General features: G+C 39.9%; 1 protein-coding gene across 1 annotated transcript; it reads right to left on the bottom strand.

Annotated features, from left to right (window-relative positions):
* Window positions 1-7,683: 7,683 nt before the first annotated feature.
* LOC143998173 (olfactory receptor 11L1-like) lies at window positions 7,684-14,762 on the bottom strand. The gene is made up of 2 exons (XM_077493904.1): window positions 14,671-14,762; window positions 7,684-8,859 (listed from the first exon to the last, which is right to left on the bottom strand). The coding sequence occupies exon 2, from the start codon at window positions 8,776-8,778 to the stop codon at window positions 7,837-7,839; it is 942 nt and encodes a 313-aa protein (XP_077350030.1). The 5' UTR covers window positions 8,779-8,859; window positions 14,671-14,762; the 3' UTR covers window positions 7,684-7,836.
* Between the last annotated feature and the right edge of the window lie 463 nt (window positions 14,763-15,225).

Raw genomic sequence — 15,225 nt, 5'->3', positions numbered from 1 at the left:
AATGCTCTCCTTATGCCATTGTTAGAAACATAAAATCAGACCGAGACAGAAGTACAGTTAAATCACACTTGTTTAATAATAAAAATAGAACAAACGTTGTCAAAACATAGCCAAAGATCAGGAACCGGAACGGATAGTCAGACAAGCCAAACGTCAGGGAGCTGTAGGTGATTATAGATTATACAAGACCTTCCAGAAATGTTCAGTACATGTATAACTGAGCCAAGGATTCAATACCTTCCACATATCTTCCACTTGATCAAGTATGATAGCAATTAAATTATCATTGATCATTATCCACTACAATTTAATCCATTCAATGACAACTTATGCCCCGTACACACGATCGGAAATTCCGCAAAAGACAGATGAGAGCTTTTGGTCGGAAAATGAGAACGTGTGTACGCTCCATCCGACTTTTGCTGGCCAAATTCCCACCAGCAAAAGATTGAGAGCAAGTTCTCTATTTTTCGGTTGTAAAAAGTTCAGTTCCGAAATTCCGATCGCCTGTACAAATTCTGGCATGCAAAATGACATGCAAAATTCCTACGCATGCTCAGAAAGAATTTGATGCATGCTCAGAAGCATTGAACTTAATTTTCTCGGCTCAATGTAGTGTTGTACATCACCTCCTTCTTGGTGGTCGAAAGTTCAGAGAACTTTTGTGTGCTTCATGTGAAATTCCGTCGGAAAAACCAACCAAGTTTTTTTCTGATGGAATTTCTGATGGTGTGTACGGGGCATTACAGTGAATTCCACGATCTAACGATTGTAATTTTGGTCACAAGAAAAATTGTAAAAATCTGTTTACAAGAATCTTTGGGAACATTGGGGATAGTTTGATCAAGGAGAGCAATGGGATAATGATTAATTAGTATAAGAATATAACAATTTATACATACTAATCCAAAATTGTTAAACATTTGGTCAAGTCCACCGAATATTGCATTGTTTTAAATGTAGAGGGGATTTATTTGGAACATATTTAGCCAAGTGGGTTGAAACCATTAACCATTAACCTAAAACCTGTCAGGATGAGGCTTTCATTCTCAAAAGACATAGGGATCAATTTACTAAAACTGGAGAGTGCAACATCTGGTGCAGCTGCGCATTGGTAGCCAATCAGCTTCTAACTTAAGCTTGTCCAATTAACAAAACCTGGAAACTGATTGGTTTTTATGCAGAGCTACACCAGATTTCGCATTCAGTTTTACTAAATCAATCCCATTATCTTGCTCCTATAATATCCTGTCCCCTGACATCTTGAACTTTAAATTTAGGTTTAGAGTCCCTTCCTATCCTTCAAAGCTATACCTGACCTACTCGCCTCTTTGCTTTCGAGGTTGTCATTCTTATGGTACCATGCATTATGTTTTGTGGGAATGTCCTAAGCTACGGGACTTATGGAATAATGTTTTTCCTCTGATAAGGGAGGTCTCAAGGACACTGGTCCCACATCTGCCACATAGTGCCTTACTGAATGAACCTGCGAACTACGTAAAAGTAGATTTTCTTAATGTTATTAGCTGCTAAACTCACCATAGCTCACTCTTGGAAGAAGACAATTTCAACACAAGGTATCCTGGATGAACAGCTTGCAAGCATAGTTATTGATACAACCAAAAGGTTTGAGAAGGTCTGGGGTCTATGGGCCAGCTACAGTATGTCCATATTGACCTTTAGAGATCTTTGCTGCTTTCTGTGTGGTCCCATTTGATTTATGAACGTCAATATTTATCCTCTGGGTCTCCTTCACCTGTTAGGTTCCTTTCCATCTCCTTTTTTGCTGCCCTTTCTTTTCTTCCTTCTAATGCCGCGTCCACACGACCGGACTTTCCGGCAGACTAGGTTCAACTGACTTTTTCGGCGGAATTCCGACGGACTTTCCGAACTAAGGAAACTTGGCCACACACGAACAAACAGTTCGAAAGTCCGTTCGTTTTGAACGTGATGACTTAAGAGGGGACTAAAAAAGGAAGTTCAATAGCCAGTAGCCAATAGCTTCCCTTGCGTCATATTTGGTTCTTCGGACCAGCATACAGGCGAATGGTTTTCCCAATAGGAATTGAGTCCATCGGACAGATTTGAAACATGTTCTATCTCTAGGACCGTCAGATTTTTTTAAACGATTAAACGATCGGATTAGCCAAGACACAATCGGATTGTCAGATGGACTGTTTCCGTCGGACCTAGTCTGACGGAAAGTCCGGTCGTGTGTACGCTGCATTACTGGTCTAGTTCTATCCTTCTCCTCTGTTTTTTTTTGTTTGGGCTTGCCCTGCATTCTATACATGTAAGAACCCTGAAGTTTTACATGGAGGCTGCTTTGTATCATTTTGATTCGATTATTAGTAACACTTCTAGAGCAGGATTTATTTGGAGTCTTGCTGAAGGTCCGCCTAAGTCATTCATTGAATTATCTTTATTTTGTCTTGTTTTTCATTGTTCTGATTTTCTGATGTTCTGTTTTATTTTTTTTGGTGCTTTGTACCTTGAAATTCTTTGAAATAAAAATGATTTAAAGTAAATTTTGGTTTGGGCTTCAGTTTTCAAAAAAGGATTTTTATAAATCTGGAAAAAGAGCAACTAAATGAATATGGTAAATCGGCGACCTGAGCAAAAAATTAACTGAGATTAATTTATTCAGCCTTAAGTAGAGATGATTACGGGGGGATAAGATCTAAAAAAAAAAAAAAATTATAAATACATAAATGATCTATTTGGAAATTTTTGTGGAATCTTGTACACTTTCAGGTCATTACACAAGATGAAAGCATACTCCATGTGACTAAAATAAAGGAGGTCTTCTACATATGTAGACAATTCACTTTATAGCCCCGTACACATGATCGTACTTTCCAACAACAAAACCATAGAATTTTTTTTCGAAGGGTGTTGGCTCAAACCTGTCTAGCATACACACGGTCACACAAATGTTGGCCAACAATTCCGATTGTAGTGACGTACTAGATGTACTACGTGGTTTTTCAGCTCTTTAGCGCCACCCTTTGGGCTCCTTCTGTTAATTTAGTTTTAGTAGAAGTTTGGTGAGTGTTGATTCGCGTTTTTCTTTTCGTGTTTTTCATTTCCTGCTTTTCAGTTCGTTTCTGAACGGCCGTTCGTCAACCAGACGTTGCGGAATCAGAGGAGATAACGTGTTATTTATTATTGGCCTTGGAGTTATTGCTTTGACATTATTTTTTTGGTTAAATAATGATTTGATTTGGTATATTTTCTATAGTTTTGAAAGCATAGAATGCACTTTTTGGTTAAGTTCTATTGGCAGATAGCATGGCTATTTTTAATTTTTTTTTAATGCACAAATAAAATAAAATAAAAATAAATAACAATATTATTCTTGATATCACTAGAATAAAAAAGCCGTTGAAAATTTGTTTGCGATAACTCCATCAGTATCACCAGCAAAGCAGCTTCATTATTATCCCATTAAAGAAGAGAATTGTGCGCTGTATTTGGAGATTTCATAATTTGCCACGTCGCGAATGTTAATTCTCCATTACAAACGCTAGTTTACAAGACCGATCGTTTCTGCTTCCAAGCATGCGTGTTTGTACCTTGGACTTTTGTCCGACGGACTTGTGTACATGCGATCGGAAAGTCCGGTGACAAACATTTGTTGGTGGAAAATTTGAGAACCTCCTAGCCGTCATTTGTAGGCGGAAAGTCCGACAACAAATGTTCGATAGAGAATACACACGGTCGGGCTTTCAGCCAACAAGCTCACATTCAACATTTGTTGACGGAAAATCCGATCGTGTGTACCGGGCATAAGAGTTGTGAAAATGTAGAGAACATCGATGTCCACAATGCTCTGTTTTTATGACCTCATCAATAGCTCCTCATGTGATCATAAAACTGAAGAAAAGCATTAAAAGTGGCATGTAAGGGCATTCATTTCTAGCCCCATCTTGTACTTGGGGTGATCATTCTCAACATGAAAGTTATGGAGATACATTTATAATATTGGAGACTTTTTTTCATATGCATGGACACTCTTTAACCCCTTCCCGCCGAGCGTACGCAGATGTGCGTACTCGGCTTCCGGGGGGTATACCGGGATGATGCCCGCACCTGCAGGCATCATCCCGGTACAGTTTTTTTCAGTGGGCGATTGACTATCCAGCCATAACAAAAGATGCGGCTGAAAGTCGCTCGGCTGTTATGTCGGAGGAGCGGGAGGGGCATTTCCCCCCCCCTCCCGCCACCTCCAGCCGCTGTTACCTGTGCTCCTGATCGATTCCATGTCCGCTGCCTCTGGCTGCTGGGGAGGAACTGGAACGAAGCCGTAATCGGCTTCGTTCCAGTCTCCTCATAGTAAACACGGAAGCGACGTCATGACGTCACTTCCCGTTTACTCGGCTGCCAATGGCGCCGGTTTTAAAAAGATATACGGTATTCAGAATCGCCGTTTTCGGCGATCTGAATACATTGAAGTGTAAAGGAGGGGAGGGGGGTCTTTTAGACCCCCGATCCCTCCATAAAGAGTACCTGTCACCACCTATTACTGTCACAAGGGATGTTTACATTCCTTGTGACAGCAATAAAAGTGATCACACTTTTTATTTATTTTTTTAAAAACAATTTAGTCATTTTAAAATAAATAAAATAAAAAAAAAATTAAAAAAAAATGTGTAAAGCGCCCGCCGTCCCCGCGAGCTCGCGAAGCAAAGAAAACTCATACGGAAGTAAACGGTGTTCAAATCACACATGTGAGGTATCGCCACGATCGTCAGAGCGAGAGCAATAATTCTAGCACTAGACCTCCTCTGCAACGCTAACCTGGTAACCGTAAAAAAAAATTTAAGCTTCGCCTATTGAGATTTTTAGGTACCGTACTTTGTCGTCAATCCACGAGTGCATGCAATTATAAAGTGTGACATGTTTGGTATCTATTTACTCGGCGTAACATTATCTTTCACATTATGCAAAAAAATTGGGCTAATTTAACTTTTTTTTTTTTTTTTAATTCATGAAAGTGTCCCTTTTCCCGAAAAGTTATGTTTAAAACACCGCTGCGCAAATACCGTGTGACATAAAATATTGCAACAATCTCCGTTTTATTCTCTAGAGTCTCTGCTAAAAAAATATATATATAATGTTTGGGGGTTCCAAGTAGTTTTCTAGCGAAAAATGTGGATTTTAACTTGTAAACACCAAATGCCAAAAATAGGCTTAGTCATGAAAGGGTTAAAGCTTGAGGGTTTGTGCAGTAAAAGTGCAGATCAGAGGTCTTCTATGTGATTTTTTTTATATTAGTAGAGGATGGGGGAGTAGACAATGTTTGGCTGATATTGCTCTAAAAACTACCAGAAACAAGAGTACACTGTATGGCCAAATGTTTGTTGAAAACTTGACCATCACACCTATATAAGCTTGTGAGACCTCCCAAACCAGGAGTTGCTCCCTCCCCTTCCTTCTGACTAGCTTCCAATCTTCTGTGAAGGCTTTTTATGGAGATATTGGAATGTCTATGGGAATTTCTGAGCCCATTTAACCAAAACAGCATTTGTGAAGTCAGATAGTGACGTTGCCTTGCCATTGACTTTCCAATGCATTCTAAAGGTGTCCAATGAGGTTGAAGTCAGGGCTCTGTGCAGGCAATTTGAATTGAGCCACACCAAACTGGTCAATGTCATGCCTACTCCTAGCATAGGTGGTTAGGCACTATAGCTGGCTCGGTGTTCTTCACCTATAGCAGCCTCCCCTTCCTGCTGACTAACTTCCAATAGTCTGGGAAGGCTTTTTATGATATATTGGTATGTCTGTGGGAAATTTTGAGACAATTTAGCCAAATGGGCATTTGAAAAGCCAGTAGCATGTGAAACACACCCAAAAACTCCACCCAGTGCCAAAAAAGTGCACACACATAAAAGAGTGACACAAAACGTGCAACGGGTTTGTAAAGTCAGGTAGTAATGTTGCATGTTGCCTTGCCATTGGCTTTCAAATGCATTCCAAAGGTGTCCAATAGGGTTGGGGTCAGGGCTCTGTGTAGGCCCCTTGGGTTGATCCCCACAAAACTGGTCAATGTCATGCTTGCTCCTAGCATAGGTGGTCAGGCACCATAGCTGGCTGTCAGGGCTGGCTTAGCCTTTCATTCTCTGGGCTGGCTGCTCAGCTGTCGGCTAATTGCCAGCTCTCATCTCTCTCCACAGTTACCAGCTGTTCCTGATCATGCTCGTCTGATCTGCCTACTTAAAGTTGTCCAGCTCACTTCACCTCTGCCTTCGCCTTGGTCACATCACAAGAAACCATCTCCTACGGTTCTGTTTAAAGACTGGCTTACTGACATCCCTTCTGGCTCCTTATCCTGCTTGCTGTTGCTCTACTTGGATCCCTGACTTCTGGCCTGGCTGATTACCCGATCTGGTTATTGAACTCTGGCCTGGCTGACTACTCGATCCGGTTACTGGACTCTTGCTATGCTTTGACTACACTTTTTCTATTTACCTTTTTATTTTTATTTAATAAACAAGTGTGATTTAATTGTACTTCTGTCTCGGTCTGATTCATGGTTTCTGACACTGGCTCTGTGATCTTCACCTATAGCAGGCCCAATTCCCATAAGGCAAGCAGGCCTACCAGTACTCAGTTGCTCCCAGGTCTTATACACAATGCTATAGTACCTGGCCAACATCCCAGAGCAGGTGCAAGCTAAGCATTGCAAACATGTACTTGCATTTGGCAGACAGAAATAGTGGTCTAAAGGCAGGGTTCAGAGAATAGTCCAAAGTCCAATCTAAGGTCGAAAACAAGGAAATCCAAACTAGCAGGCAGGGTGGGGATTGGGTGACAGTGGAGGACAAGGTGTGCGAATAAGGTAGGTAAACAGGAAGCTTGCAGCATGTGTGACAAACATTAAGTGAGACAGAGACACTAAGGACCTACACCAATCACCCTGCATGTGGACAGTCAGACAGGGAGAGTGCAGCTCCCGTAAAACTGGGACGCTGGAATGAAACCAGCAGCTGCCATGGTACAGGAGCATTACATGTTCCATGGTGGTCAAATTAAACATTTATGAAGCTGGCTTTGTGCACAAGCATGCTGGAACAGAGTATTAATAGTACCCTTCACTGGAAACATTTGAACTTAAGAAATTGGAGGGATGTCCACATCCTTTGGTCAGATAGGTAGGTATGAATACAAAGAATTACCGCTCTAAGGTAATGACTTCTCCCAAAACAGCTGTCTCCACAATCCCACAGGGTGCTGGCTCTGTTTGCAACAGGAACTGAAGTAGAAAAGATGTAGCTGGATAGCCGCACTCCGAATTATTCAACTTTATTTCAAAAATGTAATTAAAATTATAGCATCTAGGCTGGTAAACAGACTAACTGCACAGCTGGCTGTGCAGTTAGTCTGTTTACCAGCCTAGATGCTATGATTTTAATTACATTTTTTAAATAAAGTTGAATAATTCGGAGTGCGGCTATCCAGCTACATCTTTTCTACTTCAGATAGGTAGGTATGATGACCGGGTGTCCACAAACCTTTGTAAATACAATGAGCTAGTAAACTGTATATCAAAAATGTTGTACAATTCATGTGCATTGTCAATCCAATCATTCCACTGGAACTTTTCAAGACAAGGTCTGCCTGAAGGAAACAGAAAGCCCAAACAATTTGAAGGATTCACGTGAAACATTTTCTGTACTTGGATTAGATTTATTTATTTATTTTTTTACTTTGATAAGATATGAGTACTTTAATCAATACTTTGGTTTGGTAATGGGACTTTGCTTTCTTGATTACTATCAGATGTGAATTTTAATGATAGGTCAGCTTGGTTCAAGTGATACAATGTGATAGATTTCAAATTGTTCTATTTATTTTCTTAATCTTTCTCATACATTCTGCCCGAAACTCTTTATTGTTAAATGTATAGATCAGTGGGTTCATTAAGGGGGTCCAGCAAAACTGTACAATTGTGTAAGTGTTGGTGACTTGTGGTGTCACTATTTCAGCAGGCAGTACATAGACCCCAAGACTGACACTGTACTGCATGGAGAACACAAAGAGGTGGGAACTACATGTAGAGAAGGTCTTCCTCCTGCCGGAGGATGAGGGAATTTTAAGAATTGAACGAATTATAAACATATATGTGATAAAAACCGATAGAATTGTGACGAATATCATCAAGACGCTAACCACAAGAGTATAGAAGCGGATAGGGATTGTATCGGAGGTGGCCAAGTCCAGGAATGGAAAAAAGTCACAGAAGAAATGATGAATTGTGTTAGGACCACAAAACTGTAACTGGCTCAGTAAACCAGCTGTGACAACTGAAAATGCAATGGAAACAATCCAAAAAGCAACAACCACCCGAAGATAGAGGATATTATTCACAAAAGAAGAATAGCGCAAAGGATGGCAAACAGCCAGGTATCGGTCATAAGACATTAAAGCATAATGGAAGCTCCCAACATCTCCTGTAGTCCCGTACACAACTGACTGTATACTACAGCCGGTTACAGTGATGGTCGGCCTTTCAGTAACGATATAATGGAGCATCATTGGAAGCATATTTGTAATGCTCACCAGTTCATATACGCACATGCTTTTAATTGAAAAAAACATGGGAGACTTAAGACGGGTGCTGCTCCAAATGATATAGATGATCATTAGATTTTCACAAAATATCAAAAGGTAAATGATGAGAAACGCAACAAACATTGGAATCCGGAAGCCATAATAAGGTTTAAATCCAATAACCAAAATTTCAGTGACAACTGTGCAGTTCTCTGGATACACCATTGGTGGAGAAGACAATCACACCTGTGAATATTCTGCAGATCAAAAACAATATTCTGCCTTATATTACACCTGCACAAGGGGCTAAAATAATACAAAAAATTATAATGGTGTGAAGATAAATTATATTATTCACAAAAGAAATATTGATAGCGTGTTGTAACTGAAGTGGGAAAAAAAGCACCATACCCATTATCTTACTGGTATTGTTATCTTAAAGTATTGATGTTGATGTAGATGGTCTGGTTCTGAGGCAGGAGGCTTCTACACCCCAGGGGATCTCCATCCCAGATAGCAAGCAATTGAGCTGTAAGTTTGAAAATGACTTGCTAAGCTATTGCTAGATGTGCCAAGCTTCACACATTTGTTGCACAATTGCAGCAATTCCTTATTGCATGAATCCAGATCAACTTTCTTTGCAGCATTCTGGAAGTCTGCTGCAAGTTCTAGTTCAGTTATGTTGTGCAGAAGTCATCCCATCACAGAGGTTGTGGTGACCTTGCAGAACTCTTGCTGTAGACTCACCACTGCAACTTCGCTCTTGCTGGAGGCTTGCCATGAAAATTTGCTACAAATTGGAAAAGTGTCACCAGAACTTGTGCTTCAAGTGCTCTGCAGATGTACAACTTGCCGGTGAAAATGTTCACCACGTTAACAGACTTACAATTCAACACTGCCACAAGTGTGTGGCAAGTTATCCTTGCTATCTGGGATGGTCCAATTGGCTTGTAGCGTAATGTAACAATAATGGAAACCAAAGAGCCACACCACTGCTAAAGGGTCCAGATATGTTTTTATATGACTTTATTCCAATAAAGTCATGGGGACAATCCAAAGAGTATCCAAAGCATTTTGGTGGTCCAAGAATTGCCTCCTTCATCAGGATAGGATATTCAAAATAAAGGTTCAGTTCACTTCTAGCCCATTCACAATGGTTTCTTCCAATGTGATTACAAGCACAAGTCCTGACATCCAGACGAGTTGCTGTCAAGACTTGTTTTTAGCCTTAATCCATGATGAAGAGGTGTTTTTGGACCTCCAAAGTGCACTGGATACTCTTTGGATTGTACCACTGTCTTTTGTTGGAATAAAATCACATTTGGGCCTTTCAGCAGTGGCATTGGGTTTCAGTTAAAGTATTGATTATAAGACTGTCATACTCACTTGTTCCTCACGACAACATTAGGGTCTTCAACTCTGTGTGTGGCTGCCAACTTATTGGTTCATCTGATACCGCAGCCAATCATAGAGTAGGTGCTGTCCTAAAGGACTAGTGTGGGGGCTGCTTAGTTTTCAGGCAATGATCCACGTCTGGCTGTGTCCACACAACATGAGGCTCTGAGGAAGAAGGTATCCCTTTGAAACGCGTCAGCCAGTAGTGGTCCTGATGTCCTCTCCTTTACCTTCTGGACACCGTCAACAACTAGATCAATTGCCACCATTAGGAGGCTTCCACAAAGTGATTTTTCTTCACATGTGTGTAGGTAGTCTTAATCTGTTTCTTATCAATAAATGTGTAAATCATATTGCACAAGGCCAATGCACCCTCTTTTCTTTATTTCTTGTATGCGTCCACAGCAGCCAGATCCCCACGCTTTCCATAGGGATCACTCCTGGGATCCCCAGTGCCTCCTTGCATTGATTCCAACATTCCCTAGTAGTTTTCTGGTGATCTTTGTGGACACCAGCCTGCATCCAGGCTTGTGATCCCTATGCACTCCAACCTGTACCTTGTGCCTATTTCCTGAACCTTCACCTTTGATCCTTATCTTCCCCAGTCTGCATCCTGCTCCAATGGGTCTGTGCAACTTCTTCCAACATCCAGAGTCCATTCCTCACCATGTCTCCTTGTGTACTCCAGTAAGCTACCTGCTTCTCTGCACCAGTGTGATACCCTGTGTGTTTCAGCCAGCCTCTCGTTACCTTCTTCTGTGCATTCCTAGACTGTTTTCCTCTTCTGTGCCTCTGTGTTTTTCTGTGCAATCCTACCAGCTTGGACTGGGTTTCCTATAGGCAAGAGATCTCCACCATGCAAAGATGCTTCCCTGTGTATCCATTCTCAGTTTTCAGTAGCTGTCTGCTCTTGTGAGTCAGATGGCTGCAACTTGGATGTTGCCTACAGCAAAACCCATCTCCACCTTCAGGAGCTCTGGTGAAGACAAGATGGCTCTTAATGTTCTGCACCTCGGCCCTTCTAAGGGCACTTACCATCACTGTATGGGCAGACACACTGGGATTGTCTCCAATGTTATCAGTTATTCAGATTACTTGCAGCTCTCCTCATCACCTCCGTGACCACTGCCACTGTGTAGCCCCAGCTGCAATAACTGATTTCTGGTCCCTCATGGGAATGGACTCCACTTATGACAAAGACATTAGAGCATAAAGCAGTGTTTCCCAATGTCATTTCCCAAGTATCCCCAACAGGCCATGCTTTGGAAATGTTTCCAAGATAACATTGTTATCATAAATACCAAGCCATTGATATTTATCCTAAAATCCAATCCTAAAAAAATTTGACCTGTTGAGGGTACTTGAGGGCTGTTGGGAACCACTGACATAAAGGAAAGCACTGATACATCTCCTAGCCGCATAAACCTGTAATGTTATGATGCAGCCAGTATATGTACAAAAGAACATCCTTTAGGAAAAGTTAACATAACATTTGAGTTCCCTAACAAATTGCTTACACACATTCATTTCTCTAAATTATATATATTAAACATTGTGGCTTTATTCGAGAGCCACCAAATATGCTATAGATAAATATTTATTTATCAATATGTTTTCTTAGAAACAAAGAATCCTAATACCACAAAAAATATAAATTTCCGGGGAGCAAAATTCTCCAAATACAGCATCTGTGGAGGAGAAAAACCGTATCAGAGAGTCCAAATTTTTCCAGTGATACTGTAACTGTAGAATATTGAGGTGCATCCTCCCCTACCTAATGAAATGTTTGCTTTAAGAGAGAGAGACAAAGAGATAGGGAGAAGAGAGGGAAGTTAAAAAGAGACAGAGGAGAGAGGGAGAAGAGAGAAAGATAGAGAGAAGAAAGAGAGAGAAAAGAGAATGGGAGAGAAGAGAGAGCGAGGGGGCAAAAGAGATAGAAAAAGAAAAGCATGAGCAATAGGAAAAGAGACAGACAAAGGAAGAGAGAAACCGAGAGAGGTGGAAGAGAGAGAGAGAGCTATACTAAGAAGAAAGAGAGAAAGAGTGAAGGGAGCAGGAGACAGAGAGAATGAGAGAGAAAGAGAGAGACAAAGTGAGAAGAGAAATCAAGAAAAAGGGGAGAGAGAGGGAGAGAAAGAAAGAGAGAAAGAAAGAGAGAAAGAAAGAGAGAAAGAGAGAAAGAAAGAGAGAAAGAAAGAGAGAAAGAGAGAAAGAGAGAAAGAAAGAGAGAAAGAAAGAGAGAAAGAAAGAGAGAGAGAAAGAAAGAGAGAAAGAAAGAGAGAGAGAAAGAAAGAGAGAGAGAAAGAAAGAAAGAAAGAAAGAAAGAAAGAAAGAAAGAAAGAAAGAAAGAAAGAAAGAAAGAAAGAAGAGAGGGAAGTTAACAAGACAAAGGAAAGGGGGAAAAGATAAAGAAAGAGAGAGAGAGAAGAAGTGAGAGAGAAAAGGAGGCAAAAGAGAGATGAGAAAATGGAAAAGGAGAAGAGGGATAGAAAAAGAAAGAATGAGCAAGAGAGAGAGGTGAAAGTGAGACAGAGAGAACGAAAGAGAGAAAGAAAGAAAAAAAAAGGAAAAAAGAAAGAAAGAGAGAAAGAGAGAAAGAAAGAGAGAAAGAAAGAAAGAGAGAAAGAAAGAGAGAAAGAAAGGAATGAAGAAAAAAAGAAAGAAAGAATAGAGAAACAAATAGAGAGAAAAGGCAGAGGGAGAAGAGAAAGAGAAAGAAGAGAGAGGAAGAAGAGAAAGAGAGAGAAGAGAGAGAGACAAACAGAGAAAATGGAATGAGAGAAAGAAGAGAGAGTGAGAGAGAGAAATCAAGAGAGTGAAATTGAGACAAGAGAAGGGAAAAGGAGTAGAGGGATAGAAAAAGAAAGAATGAGCGGGAGAGAGAGAAAGACAGACAGACAAAGAAAGCACTAAACAGAGAGAGGTGACAGAGAGTAAGAGAGAGAGAGAGAGAGAGAGAGAGTAAAGAGGAGAGAAATAGACAGAAGAGAGAAAGAGAAGGGAAGGGAAGAGAAGAGAGAGCAAAAGAGAGAAGAGAGAGTGGGAGAGAGATAGGAGACAAAAGAGAGAGAAAGAGAGCTGGAGAAGGGAAAGAGATAAGAGAAAGAAGAAATAGAGTGAGAAAGAGAAAAAGAGAAGAAGGTGCAAAAGAGAGAAAGAGAGAAGAGAGAAAGAGAAAGAAGAGAGAAAGAGAATGGAAGGGAAGAGAAGAGAGAGCAAAAGAGAGAAGAGAGAGGGAAAAGAGAGATAGGGAGAAGAAAAGAGAGGGAAGGAGAAAGCAAGAGAGCGAAAGAGAGACAACAGAAGGGAAAATAAGGCGAGGGATATAAAAAGAAAGAATGAGCAAGAGAAAGAGAGACAAACAAAGAAAGAGAGAAACACATAGAAAAGTAATAAGAGAGAGAGAGAACGAGAGAGAGAAGAGAAAGCAAGTGAAAAGGAGAGAAAGAAAGAAAGAAAGAAAGAAAGAAAGAAAGAAAGAAAGAAAGAAAGAAAAACTTTAAATAGGCAATCTAATGCAACTGTTACATATTCATGCTTGGATCTTAATAAATTATTGTCAAGTTAAAACAAAAGAGAGAAGAAAGAAAAGGAGGAGAGGGAGATAAAAAGAAATAAGAGTAAGAGAGAGAGACAGACAAAGAAAGAGACAAACAGAGAGCAAGAAAGAGTAAGAAGAGTAGAGGAGAGAGACAGAGAGAGAAGAGAAAGCAAGTAGAAAGAAAGAAAGAAAAAGAAAGAAAGAAAGAGAGAAAAAGAAAGAACGAAAGAGCTTTAAATTGACAATCTACTGAAGCTGTTACATATCCAAGCTTGCATATTAATAAATGATTGTCAAGTTAAAAATAAGAGAAGGGAAGAGGAGGAGAGAGATAGGAAAGAAAAAATGAGCAATAGAGAGAGAGACAGACAAAGAAAGAGAGAAACATATAGAGGTGACAGAGAGAATGAGAAACCGAGAGAGAGAAGAGAAAGCAAGTGAAAAGGAGAGAAAAAAGAAAGAAAGGGTGTTATTTACGAAAGGCAAATCCACTTTGCACTACAAGTGCACTTGGAATGGCAGTCACTGTAAATCCGAGGGGGATAGGCAAGGAAAATAAAAAAAGAGCATTTTAGCTTGCACATGAATGAATGATAAACTCAGCAGAGCTTCCCCTAATTTCAAATCTACCCCTCAGATTTACAGTGACTGCACCTCCAAGTGCACTTGTAGCGCAAAGTGGATTTGCCTTTAAATAACCCCCAAAGAAAGAAAGACAAGAAAAATAAAAAGCGTTATCACTGACAATCTACTGCAACTGTTCTATACTTTTCTACTCTGCCAAAGATAATCCTGTGTATATCTGTCCGTGTTGCTGTTGGAAAGTTCCCCTCACTTTCTGTCTGGTATAATATTATTATCAGGACAGCAGTAAGTGAGGGGCTTCAATGGATCCTCGGATAGTAGTAACAATCAGATGGGGGGGTCTAAGCCTCAACCACTCCATATAAAAGCTAAGGAAAAAAAAGACATACATTTTAGATCTGTTTTACATAAAGCACATTATGAAGATCAGGTACATTGTATCCCTTAAGTGCAGCAATCATTTTTAACAATACGTGTCTAAATAAAGCCCAACAGTTTATTAGTCACATGTAAGAATAAGGCATTCTGTATGTCAGATCTCAGCTGTCTATAGAATATCATCATTAATGATACAAGGGGAATATTGTTTGTCTCACCTTTTTGTCCTGGGAATACGATGATCTGTGTTATAACACTGAATATGTAGTTCTTAATGTTACATATATGTACATGCTTCAGCAGAAGTTTCCCTTAGTGTTACATCTTAGACATTTTTCACTGGTCCTTTTATACAGTTATGATCAACCCCACTGGAATAAATCAGAGATGTAGTTAATTAAGCAGCACAAATCATTAGATTATTATTTTTTATTATTATTGATGCTGAAAACAATGACTAATCATATTTCTCTGAAATAAACATTTGATTTCATCAGACTGTAAACTAGGTAGAATAAAAACAAATATGAGGCACAAAGTCATTCTTCACTTAATCATTATTCAATAGTAATTTTTGTAACTTGGGATAAGATTGGGTTGGATTCAATAAGTAAAGAAAATCTTCAATTTTGTATCAAGTGGTCAGCCACAAAACTTTTATTTATGTAGTTATTTTTTGTTGCATTGTCTTAAAAGTTTAATAAAATATCAAAGCACAGAGTACAAAAACAATTCAAGACAACAACCCTCCCCCCTACCAAAGATAAGCCGGT

The sequence above is a fragment of the Lithobates pipiens genome, unplaced genomic scaffold (assembly GCF_037356315.1).
Source record: "Lithobates pipiens isolate NorthernLeopardFrog02 unplaced genomic scaffold, aLitPip1_a1.2 Scaffold_19, whole genome shotgun sequence".
Taxonomy (NCBI): Eukaryota; Metazoa; Chordata; class Amphibia; order Anura; family Ranidae; genus Lithobates; species Lithobates pipiens.
Note: the sequence above shows the minus strand (reverse complement) of the source record. Positions and strands in the feature narration are given on the sequence as shown.

Excerpts from the sequence above, each read along its gene's own strand:
- LOC143998173 (XM_077493904.1), bottom strand. The coding sequence starts at position 8,778 with ATGGTGTATCCAGAGAACTGCACAGTTGTCACTGAAATTTTGGTTATT.